The sequence below is a fragment of the Haliaeetus albicilla genome, chromosome 4 (assembly GCF_947461875.1).
Source record: "Haliaeetus albicilla chromosome 4, bHalAlb1.1, whole genome shotgun sequence".
NCBI classification, from domain to species: domain Eukaryota; kingdom Metazoa; phylum Chordata; class Aves; order Accipitriformes; family Accipitridae; genus Haliaeetus; species Haliaeetus albicilla.
Genome location: NC_091486.1, coordinates 49,175,138 through 49,188,015, shown reverse-complemented (window position 1 = coordinate 49,188,015; position 12,878 = coordinate 49,175,138). Strand labels below are relative to the sequence as shown.

The 12,878-nt window shown below is 45.3% G+C and overlaps 1 protein-coding gene and 1 long non-coding RNA gene across 11 annotated transcripts in view; one reads left to right on the top strand and one right to left on the bottom strand.

The window, feature by feature from the left end:
- Positions 1–350: 350 nt before the first annotated feature.
- LOC138685197 (uncharacterized) lies at positions 351–12,514 on the top strand. Its single transcript, XR_011324478.1, has 3 exons — positions 351–1,898; positions 9,612–9,689; positions 10,724–12,514. It is a non-coding gene; the product is annotated as an uncharacterized lncRNA (long non-coding RNA).
- The window catches only part of CASZ1 (castor zinc finger 1), a 212,326-nt gene continuing 202,530 nt past the window's right edge, over positions 3,083–12,878 (bottom strand). For 8 of the 10 annotated variants that reach the window (XM_069782508.1, XM_069782511.1, XM_069782510.1 and 5 more), the window contains 2 exons: positions 12,094–12,387; positions 3,083–8,693 (listed from right to left, as the gene is read on the bottom strand). In XM_069782508.1, the coding sequence (XP_069638609.1) occupies positions 7,450–8,693; positions 12,094–12,387 (1,538 nt within the window). In that variant the 3' untranslated portion in view covers positions 3,083–7,449. The remainder of the gene's footprint in view (positions 8,694–12,093; positions 12,388–12,878) is intronic. The other 2 variants (XM_069782513.1, XM_069782514.1) reach the window with 1 other exon arrangement.

The following is a 12,878-nucleotide window of genomic DNA, read 5'->3' as shown; positions in this document are numbered from 1 at the left end:
AGGATGATTGGAAGCAGCAGCAGAACCATCTGGTCTCCCATTTTGTGTCCTAGAATACCTTGAATGCTGCTTGTTTATGTTTGAGGCAATTGAAGTTTTGCTGCCTCTATTGGTTTAAAGTCTTGAATTGTTTGGAGAGGGGAGAGCAGTGCTCCTCTGTCTATGTTTGGGCTGATGACAAGGGATACTCCCCCTGTGGGTGCCTATGTTGGTGGGTGCTGCAGAAGACTTGGTAGTGTGCTGAAAAGTGGATATCCAGTGTCTTATGTAGAACAGGCAGTGTAGTTTTCGTGGTTATGTGTGTAACTCTAGGGTCCTGCACTCACAAAAAAAATGCTGTTACAGGGGTACACTTGATGTAATCAAAGTATAATAGCAGCAGCAACGGTCCAGTTTTTGTCCTGACGTTAGAACAAGCAGCCTTGCTAGGTGTCTGCTGCTTTCCATGGCTCACCAACTGCAGGGGCTGGATGCAGAGCTGCGGATGCAGAGCTGCAGATGCAGAGCTGCAGTGTCACCAGTTGCAAGGGTTTGGAATGAATGCAATAGCGAGGCTTTGATTTGTTCAGCTTGCAGCTTCTCCCATGACTTAGTCATGAAGTGCAGTCAGAGTTCCACAGAAAGGAGGCAAGTTCCAAGAAGCTTTCAAGCAGTGAGTCGTGTCATTCATGTCCCCTGTCCCCCCTGCCCCGGAAACAAAGTCATGTAAATATCCCATGTGCTGTGGGCAGAGCTCCAGTGAGAACAAACCTCTGTGCTCCAAGGTCGGATTAGGAGTGTGTTCAGATAATGACATCTGAAAACAGGATGGCTGGGAGCTGCAGCAGAGCAACGAGGGGGCTTTGAAAGGGAGAGGAGTCTAATCCTCTCTGTTAATAAGGAGGCAGCTGCTGCCAATGCATCAGGCTTGGCAAGCGCTGCTTTGCTGCTCCTGGGCTCTCTGACGGGTGGCAGAGAGGTGCAAAGACCCAGCTGCTTTGAGATGGTAGGGGAAGAGCCACACAGGAGGGATTTTCTGCTTTCCTTGGGTAAAACAAGAACTTTGACATTGCTCTTTCCCCCCATCCCCAACAGCACTTTGGCAGGATGGGCATCAGAGCAGTGCTTCATGCCAGGCCAGTGTCTAGGAGCAGTTCATCTGACACTGCAGAGGCTGTGACCGAGGCCGAGAGGGTGGATACGCAGACACCCCGATACCTGCCAGAACCAGTTGCATTTCCAGGGCACTCAAGCCTGGCCTTATCAGGAAGGCAGCTGGGTGTGTGCTGGTCTGTGTGCAGTCTCCATGCCTCACTGGTGAAAGAACAGCTTTGGGCAGGGTGGAGGGCGTGGGGGTCAACACAGAGGCAGCTCTTGTGCAGAGTTATGTCCTGCTCCATGTACCAATTCCCACAAGGACTGCTAGGATGTGTGCCTGTAAAGGTCTTCCACTGAGGGGCAAGTTGGTACCTGGCAGGTACCATGAGAGCAATTGCTTTAGAGCACAGGAAGTGCTGTGAACGCTTTTTTTTTTTTTTTTTTCCCCAAAGTCACTTGCTTGCTTCCTTGTAAAATGGCATCTACTGCCTGTCCCCATCTGCTTCGTTCAGAGCAAGGATGCTGGCGATGAAAGCCTGTTCTAGACCCACCGCCGGTGTGGAAGTGCCCAGGTCTGGGATGAGTCTTGGATAGGAGAATGGTGGGGACAAGCTGTATTGAGCGTGCAGTGGTTTTACCTAATCTATTGTTCCTTTACAGTCAGCACTCATGACTGCTGGATCAGTTGTACCGAGGCAGTGTTGCGTCGCACTGTGGCTGTCAGGACACCCTCTTCCCTATCCCAGATGGCAGTCGCCGTACTTGGCAAGTGCATGGCGCATACAACTTTCTGCAGCAGGAAAAAGCTATGGAGTGGCCAGGTAAGGAATGCTTTCTTTCAGATCTTTGATGCATGGCATGCAGCTTTATGTTCTGTCAAAGTATATGGCTTCAACATTGCATTTCAGTGGAGATTAGTAGATTTATTAGCCGCCACCCCTTCTATGCAGACAGGATGCTTCATTCATGCTCCTTGTCTCTTTTGTTAGGGTGATTGCCAAACATCTATTGATTTAGTGGACTTTGAATGTCATTGTAAGGTTTCAAGTGGGTTACAGCAAGCACGGTTCCACCATGGATCCTAATCCACCACCCCGAGTTTGCAGGCCAAGGTAGGAAGGGAAAAGTCAAAACGTGAGCAGTCACATCTCTAATTCCAGGTCCCAGTTTAGCAAACTGTGGAGATGCGAGCATGACTTCTATCAGGGGCACTGATGAGCGCTTCAAATAAATAGAACTACAGGGCTGCTTAAAAAGCTTGAGGCCAGAGTCCATATAAAGAGAACTTTGGTTCCTATGGCACTTAATTACCACCTTAATACTAGTGCTAAAACAATGGCTGTTAAAGCAGGTGCAGGGCCAGTACTAGGACTGCAGTGCTTTAAAAGACCTGAACTGCTCCAAGACTTGTTACCTCTTAAAAAAATAAAACACCTCCTCAATCAAGAAGACAACTTGATCACTTAAAACTTTGGGGTTTTTTTTCCAGTTTTTATTGAGTGAAAATGTCAAACCTTGCATCAGTCATGCAAAAAAAAAAATCAAATAAATAAAACACATATATTAAATTTCTAATAGCACTAAATTCAAGTGGAAAAATATTCAGTTCTTAATAACGCAGGTGCTGAAGAGACCAGATTCAAGTAAATCAGAGCACACCATCCTGTTTAGGGTGTTTTTTTTTCACTTTCTGCATTTTTGTCTCAAAACCTATATATATATCTATATATCTATATATATGTATATACATATAGATATATACACACACACATATATATGTGCATACATATTATTTTTATATTTATATATATACACATACATATTTATAAAACATTAAAAAGAGCATTGGTGGTTCAAGCATTTATTTCCCCCCCTCCCCCACGGAAAGAAAAAAAAACAACAACAAAACAAAAAAAATTACACATTTAAAATTCAAAATGAGCTAGCAATGGCTTATAGTCCTAGTGTGCAATATGGATATTACAAAAGGCTAGAATCCTCCCTCTTTGTCTTTTTTTTTATTTTTGTTTTTTTAAAGTTGGTTTGTTTTTTTTTTTTTTTTTGCTACATTGGAAAATTTTTTTTAATTTTTTTTTTTTCTTTACAAAATTCCTTCCACGCAGACTTTAATCCAGTTGAGTTTGTGGCTAGAATGAACAATCTAGTCAATAGTTTGTATTTCTTTTTTTTTGCTCTTCAGCAGTGAATGGTAGCAGAATCAGGAGGGTCCATCTCAAGGTTTATTTCGTTTGGTTTTTATCTTGTTTTGGACAGAACAGTTCCATTTCCTCTCTCCTCTTTCCCCCTCCTCCTACTGTTAGTTGAATCTCCCTCTCTTTCTCTGGTCATTCTTTTAAGCACGTATTTCAATAGTATTGTATTAACAGTCCTATTGATATGATAGCTTGAAGTGAAAAAAACACCTCGCTGTAATAGGGATCTTTGTGCCGTTGAGGCCTTTGTTCAGAAAAAGTACTTAAGCATGGGCTTAAACCTGTGCCCATTCAGAAAGCATCTGCTTAAGAGTTTTGCTGAAGTAAAGCCTTAACATGGCAGAATAAAAAGGTGGGTTTAACTTTCTTGACTTTTTGTTGTTGTTGTTGCGAATAGAGACATAGTAAGAGATTTACAGAAACAAGACTTGGAGAAGGTTGAGTAAGACGCACTCTGGGGGTAGGGCCAGCCTGCTGGGTGGCCCTGTCTGGAAGGGCAGAGTGGCCACTGTCCTGTGAGGGTGTCTGACCTTCTGGGGGGGGTCAGGCCCTGCTCGGGTATCGCATTTAGCAGTAGCCTGTTGGGAAAAAAGTCTCATTCCCTGCGCCAGCTCCCGGAGAAGAGGTGATAAAAGTTTGGGAGAAAGGCTGAGATGTTAGGGAGAAGTAGGGTGCCTTGGGGGAGAAAATGGTGTGCATAGATAAACACAGGCCCTTCTGGCATGCTTAGCCACACAGAAGGACATGCAAAACAGGGCCCCGTTCCAGCGCAGATCCTCATGCAGTTGCACTGGCCGCACCTGCCTAAAGCTGCCTCCTGGGATGATGAATTGCGTCCAACGCCAACCCAAGTGGGCCAGCGTTAGCAGAGCTACTGGTAGATCTTTTACCCCTTTTCTCCACACACTTCTGCTTTCTCCCACTGTTGTGCAGTGATTCAGTCAGTGGAGTCTGGTGAGATATGAAAGGGGAGAGGTAAAAACACTACGTCATGGTGCAGGTTCCCAGCTCCTAACAGCAGGGAAATGGCCTGTCTATCCTGAATGGAAACAAGTGGCCCAAGTGAGCCCTGTGCCTTGCCACTGAAACCAGACTCCCCCCCTCGCCTTCAGTGTTAACAATGCTCAAGGCAGGTTTTGTGTAAACCTTGCAGGATGTTGTATTGAAGGCAGTAGGCTCGATCCTGCTCCCACAAAAGTCACTGATATACATCACGTTGATTTCAGTGGTACAAAATAAACACACATCTGTTTTGCAAGATGTGGCTTGTGTTACATCCAAGGATTCCTCTTGGAGCCCATCACCATACTATCTAAGTAGTTGAATATGGGAAAAATGTACAAGTACAGAACCTGCAGCAAATGCCATTAAAGTAAAATCTTTTTGCCCCATCCCATTTCTAGAAATTCCAGGGCCTCATTCCCTCACTCTGCCCCAGGAACGTGAGCTTCATTATATTCAAGAATTGGGTTGTGCTAGAAAACACGCAGTCAACGGCAGGGGATATACAAAACAAAAACAAACAAACAAAAACCCTATAAAAATAAAAGCCACACAAATAGCTGATAGAGGAAAAGAACTCCAAAGAATTAAATAAACTACAAACTAGTAATAATAATATTTCATTTGTTTTGTTTTCATTTGTTTCATCTCTACAAAATTCAAGTTAGAATTCGGAATCGTGCAGCTCCGGTCAGTGCTAGGAGTGTGAAGTCAGCCTCAAACCGTAGCATTAAGGCCCCCCCCCCTCCCTTGCCACCCCCTACAAACAAACACTACATTGAAGGAGAAAAAAAAAAAAAGAAAAAGAGAAAAAAAAAAAAATTGCACACAATTAACGGTATCTAAGGGCTATCCAGAAGGCAGGTGACCCCCTTCATCCCCCTGGCATTGGTGGCTTCTCTTTTGTTCTATATATAGTAATAACCTTTACAGGAAAAATACTGTACAACTTTTTTTTTTTTTGCCTTTCCTTTTGAAGCATTATCTGAACATTCTGTCCCCACATTTACACAGCTGAGCTGCTTGTTTATAAATCAGACCTGATCTGCACCAGTTCCTTAGGGAAATAATTAAAGAAAAAAAGAGGAACCTAAACTTCTTGAGGCCTTTATCTGTTCAGGGTGAAAACAAATTATGGGGATCCCTTGGAGCTGAAGTGCTCACGGAGTTGGGGGGGGGGTGCCTGCATGATGTTAGGGAAAAAAATTATTTTTTTTTTTAAAAAGGGACAAACTTTAGACACAAGGAACCTTTTGCTAGGCTGGTATACTTACAAACTGGCACTGAAATAACTACTATCAGAATTAATTTATATGGCTAGTCCTTCTGGAGCCCAGGTGTATGTAGACAAGCCCTCCCTCTCAGACTCAGGTGAGGCTCTGGGGTCAAACAGCTACTGTCTCACCTGTCAGAGTCCAGGACAGTATCCTGTAGTGTGTGTTCCCAGACTGGGATAGGAAAAGAGAGCAGGGAAGAGCTTGTAACCAGGGGAAAGGCCAAGCTTCTGGAGGTGGCAGGTCTCAACACAGTATAGTTGATTTGCTTATGCAGTGCCCAAGCTATTAGCCCTACTTGTCAAAATTTATCAGCATGGACCCAGAAATGCATTAATTCTTAGCTGGACTATATCCTGGCCTCAGCTAGCATCTCCCCCCACCTTTGAGTTCTCTGTGCTGCCTAGGTTGCAGCAGTTTCATGTTTTGTAGCTGCAAAACCCATGACTGGGCCAATAGCTACACAGGTACTGCAGAACAGTGTCATTCCCCCCTCCCCACCCCAGTGCTGAGCAAAAGAGACCCCCAGTCTGAGCAGGACATCCCACAGTGGGATCCTGCATGTTTGCCTGCCTTCTCCTCCCTCTTCAGTGGTGCCTTCACCCTCTCCCAGATGTCACCAGAGCTCTACATCAGTCCATGCAGAAAGACAGACTTGCCCATCCCCAGTGAAAGGCTGGGGACGAGGGCTTGGGGACATACCTGTCATTGTACAACTGCCTGGGTCAGAGAGCAAGTAGTATTTTCAAGGCTGCTTTAATGGCTAGGACGCTCTTCTGTGAGCACGGTGCTCCCTGTGCTGCACCGCGGGACAGAGTGTCAGCTCACAACCTCCTGAGATGGGGATACTGAAGCACCACAAAAACGCCTCACCCTCAACAGAGAGGAAGCACCTGGGGGTTGGGATGAGATGGAACTGGATGGGTGATTAACCCCAGTCCTCCAGTGTGAAAGACCCTTTAACTGCCTGCTGTGTTACTTCAGCTAAAACCCTACAGGCAGAACAGCAGGGATGAGGAGAGGTGTCCTACAGAGAAAGTGTAGACTGAGAAAGTTTCACAATATAAATAGCATTCAAAATTATTACCATTAATAGTAAAAAGGATCTGGAAGAACAGAGGAGTGTCCCATTCCCACCCCTGCTCATTCATTAATGCGTCCTCATTTATGTGACAATAAATACCCACTCCCACCCTTGCTGTCTGATGCCATTCATGTAATGCTGGAGAAAGAAGGGGGGAGGGGTGGAGAGAGAGAGAGCACGCATCCCTCACCCCCTCCTTCCCACTGGCAAAAGCTGAGCTAGTTGTCTTTGTGACACCAATTCCTCGAATTTTATATATGTGTGTGTGTGTGTACATTTATATAGAGAAACACACACACAAATATATATTTCTAAAATTCATTACCTGTTGTTCCCACCCACCCCCCCTCCAAGAAGTGGAGATTATTATTAATATCGTACAACTGAAAACATGGAAAAATAAAACCCAGAAAGAAAAATGGGGGGATAGAGCCCCACCCATAACAAAGGGTCCCCAGATGGGCACAGGCCCCACGCACCATGCAGGGAGCAAGAGAAAGCAGCTGGTACCCTCAAGGTTCATGTCCATATAAAAGGGTGGTTTTTGCTGCATCCTGCCCCCATGGTCTGTGATCTGCAGAATGAAGTGATGCAGCACCAGTCCTGCTGCGAACCTGTCTCTCTTATGGGGCCTGTGGAGGAGCATGGGTTTCCTTCCTCTCTCTCTCTCTCTCATGCGTGTGGCACGGAGTTTGTTTTTCACTTGCCATCCCAATCTTTGTTCTTGCCTCACATGGGGTCCTCTTAGTAATTCTGTGTTAAGAGCAAAACCAAACTACTGCCGCTGTTGCCTCTAAGATTAAGGAGAAGCTGCTGGAGCAACGGTAGAGGCTGGGGCAGCAGCTGGAGCAGGAGTTGGGGCTGGACTAAGGGCTGGCTCGCCCTGTGGCCTGGAAGCATCGCCATGGTCTGTGGAAGAAGCAGCCTCCTCTGGTTCTCCATCTTCTTTAGTGGCCAGGCCCTCAGGGTCAGGCAGCGATTCTTCAGAATCCGTGTTCAAGTCTTCCTCTTCATCATCCTCCTCCTCATCATCATCGTCATCCTCCTCTTCGTCATCCTCTTCTTCTTCATTCATCTCTTCCTCATCATCCTCTTCATCCTCTTGGGAAGAGTCATCCTCGTCCTCCACATCACCAGAGCCAGATGCCACCGCCCCCCTCTCCTGAGGTGCGGTCCCAGCTCTGCTCGGTGATGGACCTTCAGTGACTTCTGACTGCTTCTTGCTGAGGTCCAGGGAATCATTGAGGCCTACACCAGCCGCATTCTGCAGGAAGAAGAGGGAGCTGTTGTTGTCAGTGCTGAGGTTGAGGGAACTGTCCAGGTTGATGGAAGAGTTCTGGATGTCATACTCGAGAGTGGAGTGGGCAAGGCCCTCAGGGCCAGGAGAGATGGCAGGAAGCTCCCCTCGCTCCTGCTTCTCATGTTTGCGCTTGTGCGAGTCCATCTGTGACATGCCCACCACTGTGTGTTTACAGCCAGGGTAGGTGCAATGGAAGTGGGAGCACTTGAGTTTGTACTTGCAGTCAGGCACCTCGCAGTCCACGCTTGAGCTGAACTGGCAGAAGCCAGCAGCACTGATGACGTCCTGCTTGCCGTGGTGCTTACGGTGGGCTGTCACCTTAGTGCTGTCAGTGCAGCGGAAGCCACAACGCAGACAGTGGAAGTGTGTGCTATTGCCAGAGAACTGACAGTCTGGGAAGTTGCAACTCAGTGAAGACTTGAAGCGTTTGAAATCATCCAATACCAGGTTGTCAACACGATCATGATGCTGGGCGTGCTTATACATGTGGGTACGGCCACAGAACTTGTAGCCACAATTCTCCCGCGTGCAGTGGTAGTGGGTAACCTTGAGAGAGAATTGGCAGCTGGAGTCCTTGCAGTCCTCGTAGAGGTCATAGCGCCGAAATCCCTCCAGCATCATCCCCTCATCCAGCATCTTGCGTGAGGATGCAGTCTTGCGGCGCTTGCCAAACGGGGACATGTCCTCAATAATCCAGAAACGCTTTTTGGCCCCTGAGGCAGTTGGCATAGTGATGGTATTCCCTGAGGAGAAAAAGCAAAGAGTGGTATCGCTGACAGCCAGGTCTCTCTTCATCTCCTAACAATCCTGGCAAGCTCTGTATTTGCCAAGACACAATGCTGCAACTGTTCCCACCCAGCAGCTCATCCCTCAAGTTCTAAGTAAGCCTGAACTCTGGGATCATGGGCTGGCTGATGCCTGCTAGACATCACTTCCTCAATTTTCAGCATATCCTACCTTGCCTCTAATTGCTGCTCTGGTATACTTGATATTGTCCAAATGCTAACTGTTGCTTCTCTGTTTTGCTACTCTCACCATTTCTCCTGCTGCTTAGTTAATCTCTAGTCCTGTTGTCCTCAAATCAGACTTTAATACCAGAGGAGCTGGCTTGTTCCAATCCAAGGACTGAGGTGTGTTACTGTAGTTCACTGGGGTTGAAGTGGTATAAGAGTTTAAGCATGCTAAAAACTGGTATGTGTGTACTGTTTACCCCTGTCCAGGCTCTTGTAATACAGTACAATTGCCAAAGACAGGCAGGAAGTGAAGGAAGATCCCATGCGTGATTAAAACTGCAAGGGGGGGAATTTATAGAAACAGCATGGACTTTGGCCAGGAGACTGCAACATCCCTCACTGTAATGAGCCTACATATTACGATGAGTGCACTTAGAAAGACAGATGGACAGATGTTCAATGGGGCTAATTGTCATCATCACTAGCCAGTGGACTCTGAGAGAAAATACCAGTTCTACAGCTTTCCCTTGGGTCTTAAAAATCACATGATGCCCCTAGTAAATAAAGAGCCCTCATCTATCTTCCACTTTCCTTCACAGGGCCAGCATAACGGGCTAGTGCTCACATCCCCTAGGATCAAGCTGACATCAAGGACTCGACCTCATTATATCTATTAACTTTTTTTTCTTGTCTGCTTGCTATTTCCAGAATCAAACCACAATCTCCAGTATCAACATGCAACACAGACAAGGTTGGAGGCAAGAATTTCTCACCAGGTGCAGAACTGTGAGTGTAATTGGAAATTATAGCTTGCAACTGAAACATACTACTTTTTTTTTTTTTTCCCCCTCTCTTCGTGCTGAAACTGCCATCCTCTTAAAAAGAGGCATGATTTGTGACATGCAGTGCCTGGGGCCTGAGAATCCAGAGCAGCTTGCATCCTTGTCTAGGAGACTGAAGAAACAGTCATCTATTTGACTGTTGTAGAATTTTTTTTTTTTCTGGCTGATAAGCAGGTATTAAAAGTGATGAATGCTGTTTTTGCCATATCTGGCCCTTCCAGTGACAACCCTTTAAGAGAAGGTGGCGATCATTGAAGGAAGCCTCCAAAAGTTTAACTGGCACTGTATTGAAAGGTACAAGTCAATGGGAATGGTAGCAGCAACCTCATCTCCTGCATCGTTCACATGGTCAGGCTATACAGATTGCAGGATAAGCAAAGAACAAAAGACGTTTCCACATCCATTCGTTACTTGGTACTTTTGCTCAGACTGCAAATAAGGACGCCAGCTTGGGGCATCCGTGGTGAGACCATCTTAGTGATGTGTAGCTGGTGGAAACTGCATGTTAAGGCTAATTTAACCAGCTACCAGTGAAAGAATAACTTTGTGTCACTGTAGATTTTAAATTAGCAAGCTCTTAGCTATAAAACCTGTGACCAATTAACTCGCTGCCCCCCCCCCCCCCAAACATCTGGTATTGTAAAATCTAGTTCTCTGCTTTCAGGCAACTAGTGTAAGTAAGTAAGTGCATCGTTGCCTGGACAAATCGCTGCTATCCAGATCAACTCCTTCTTTTAAAAAAAATTACAGCCAAACTATCAAGTCTTTTATCATTAGTATGAATGCTCATCTCATCTGCCTTCAGACAGGAACATGGGATAAGCCATCTTAAGGGAAAGACTCTGGATGGGAAATCTGGGAAATAAGTAGAATTTAAATTTTACCTCTTTTAAACTCAATGTATCTGTCCAGCTTTTACAACAGTTCAAACAGATGTGCTCAAAACCTTAGTTAAACCAATTCTGTTTTCTCATATAGGCAAAGTTTCAGAGCAAGGGCATGAAAGAGAGAGGTGATACCTGGTACACTCTCCTCCTTTAGCCACTAAACAACATCCAGTCCCTAGCACCCAACTGAAGATTAAAAGCCTCAACAGATGTAATCCCAAGCAAATCTCAATGGTAAGTGCATGCCATAAGCTTGTCTTCTTTTCAACTACTAATAATGTAAACAGGCAGGAAACTACACAAAGATAAAAAGAAACTGAACTTAAAAATATATGATTAGAGGAAAGCACAGCACAAGGTTAAGATGTTTCTGGTTGCATGCAACTCAGTTTAAAAAAAAAAGGGGGGGGCAAAAATACAGTTTCTTGTGAATTTTGTTCATTGGAACGCACTCCTCTGGACAGGGCAAGGATCTTTCTGCCAAGTCCCATGAGAAAAACCTGTGAACTTCCAAGTGGAGTTGGTTCTCTAGCCATACTCCCAACCATTTACCTTGGATTTGTCCTTTACTAAAACTGGCAGGAAGAATAACTGGGACATTTGTAGGCTGCCAGAATCCTCTTCATTGTGAACTTTAAGCACAAATATGCCCTTAATTAACTAGAAAAGAGCTGGGAAAAGAAGCCAAAACTGAGACACACCCTAAAAACCATTCCCAGCTGGAATGAGAATCCCCAGCCTGAGACATCTCTGATCTTAGTCACACATGGGAAACACGGCAGCTTAGAACTAAAAATCTAGATGTATTTTCTGCAGCTGTTAAGAGCAGATATAAATAACAGTGAGTGTGAGAAACAGCCTGAGCTGTCTGATGATGTCATCATAGTGACACTGACTGCACTTCACTGTTACTTATGCTGGGGAAAGCAACTCTGAATTTTATGGCTTCATATATGAATAGGAAGGAGTAAAGCTTACAAGATCAACAAAAATATGGGAACTGGGTACATTGTCAGACATTCACCTGCTGAGATGTGTACAGCAGACTATGGTAGGCACTGGGTTGGGTGGCCTGGAAGGTCTAAACAAGACTTCCAAGTCCCATTGATGCTACATGAGCAAAAGTTTGCTTTGTGGCCACCTTGCTGTTATCAAGAGGCTGAAAGTGCATTTTAACTATGGATTTTGTTAAGATTTTTCTCATAGTTTGGAATTGGTGGAAGTTGCTCTCAGGTATCCAAATGTCTCTCAATGATTTGGTGTGGTTTTGGTTACCCTTCTTAGCTGTGCTTACTGTGTCAGCAGACAAAAGGAGTAGGCCCTTGGCTAAAAGTTAAATAAGACACAGTGTGACGTATGCTTTTTTACTGACCCAAAGGTGCAGAGAAAAAAATGTGGGCAGGGTGAGTGGGGAAGGAGATGGGCACAGGACACTAAGAGAAAAAAGCAAAGAAGTGTTACCTGCTGCATCCTGAACTAAGGGAACGTCACTTTTTACTGGAGTTGGAGTGGCAATGATGGGCGAAAACCCAGTGGTGCTGGCGGCAGGCATGACAATGCCTCTGCTGGATCCAAGAGTGGCACTGAGCAGAGAGTATGAGAGACAAGATGGAGAGAAAACATAGGGGAGGGTGGGAAGGGGAGACCTAAGCAGGGCTTGTGAGAAAGATGGAGGCAGAGATGGTGGTTGAGGTTGTGGTGCATTGTGGGTAGCATCATCGGCAGCAGCAGTAGCAGTAGAAGGAACCAGGCAGCCTGGAGAATGTGGAGAGAAAAAAAGCAGAAAAAAAGGAAAAAAACAAAACAACAAAACCAAAGCAAAACAAACAAAAAAAATTAAAAAAAAAAAAAAAAAGAAAAGAACTGAAATGAGAACCCAAGAGCAGAAGCAATATGATGAAAATGGAAAATACATTCACAAATGTATGAAACAGAACTGTAACAGAGAAGAAACAGAAGGTGAGGAACTGACAGCATCAGGAAGAGGAATGGTTGTCTCTGCAGAAGGTAAGGTGGCTTTAGGGGCATGGGGGAAGAGCCACAGGCTTTCACACAGAATTCCTGTTTGGTCCTTGTTCATCTATATGGTGCCAGCTTGTACCAACTACTAGCTGTAAGGGTGGTCTTACACTTTGGGAAGGTGGAGTTGCTTGCTACCTGGATAGCAGTGGGGGACCACTTCCTAGGAAGTGTGACTTGGGCCAGACAGCATAATGACAAAGGAGAGAGAGAGTGCCAGGAACCAC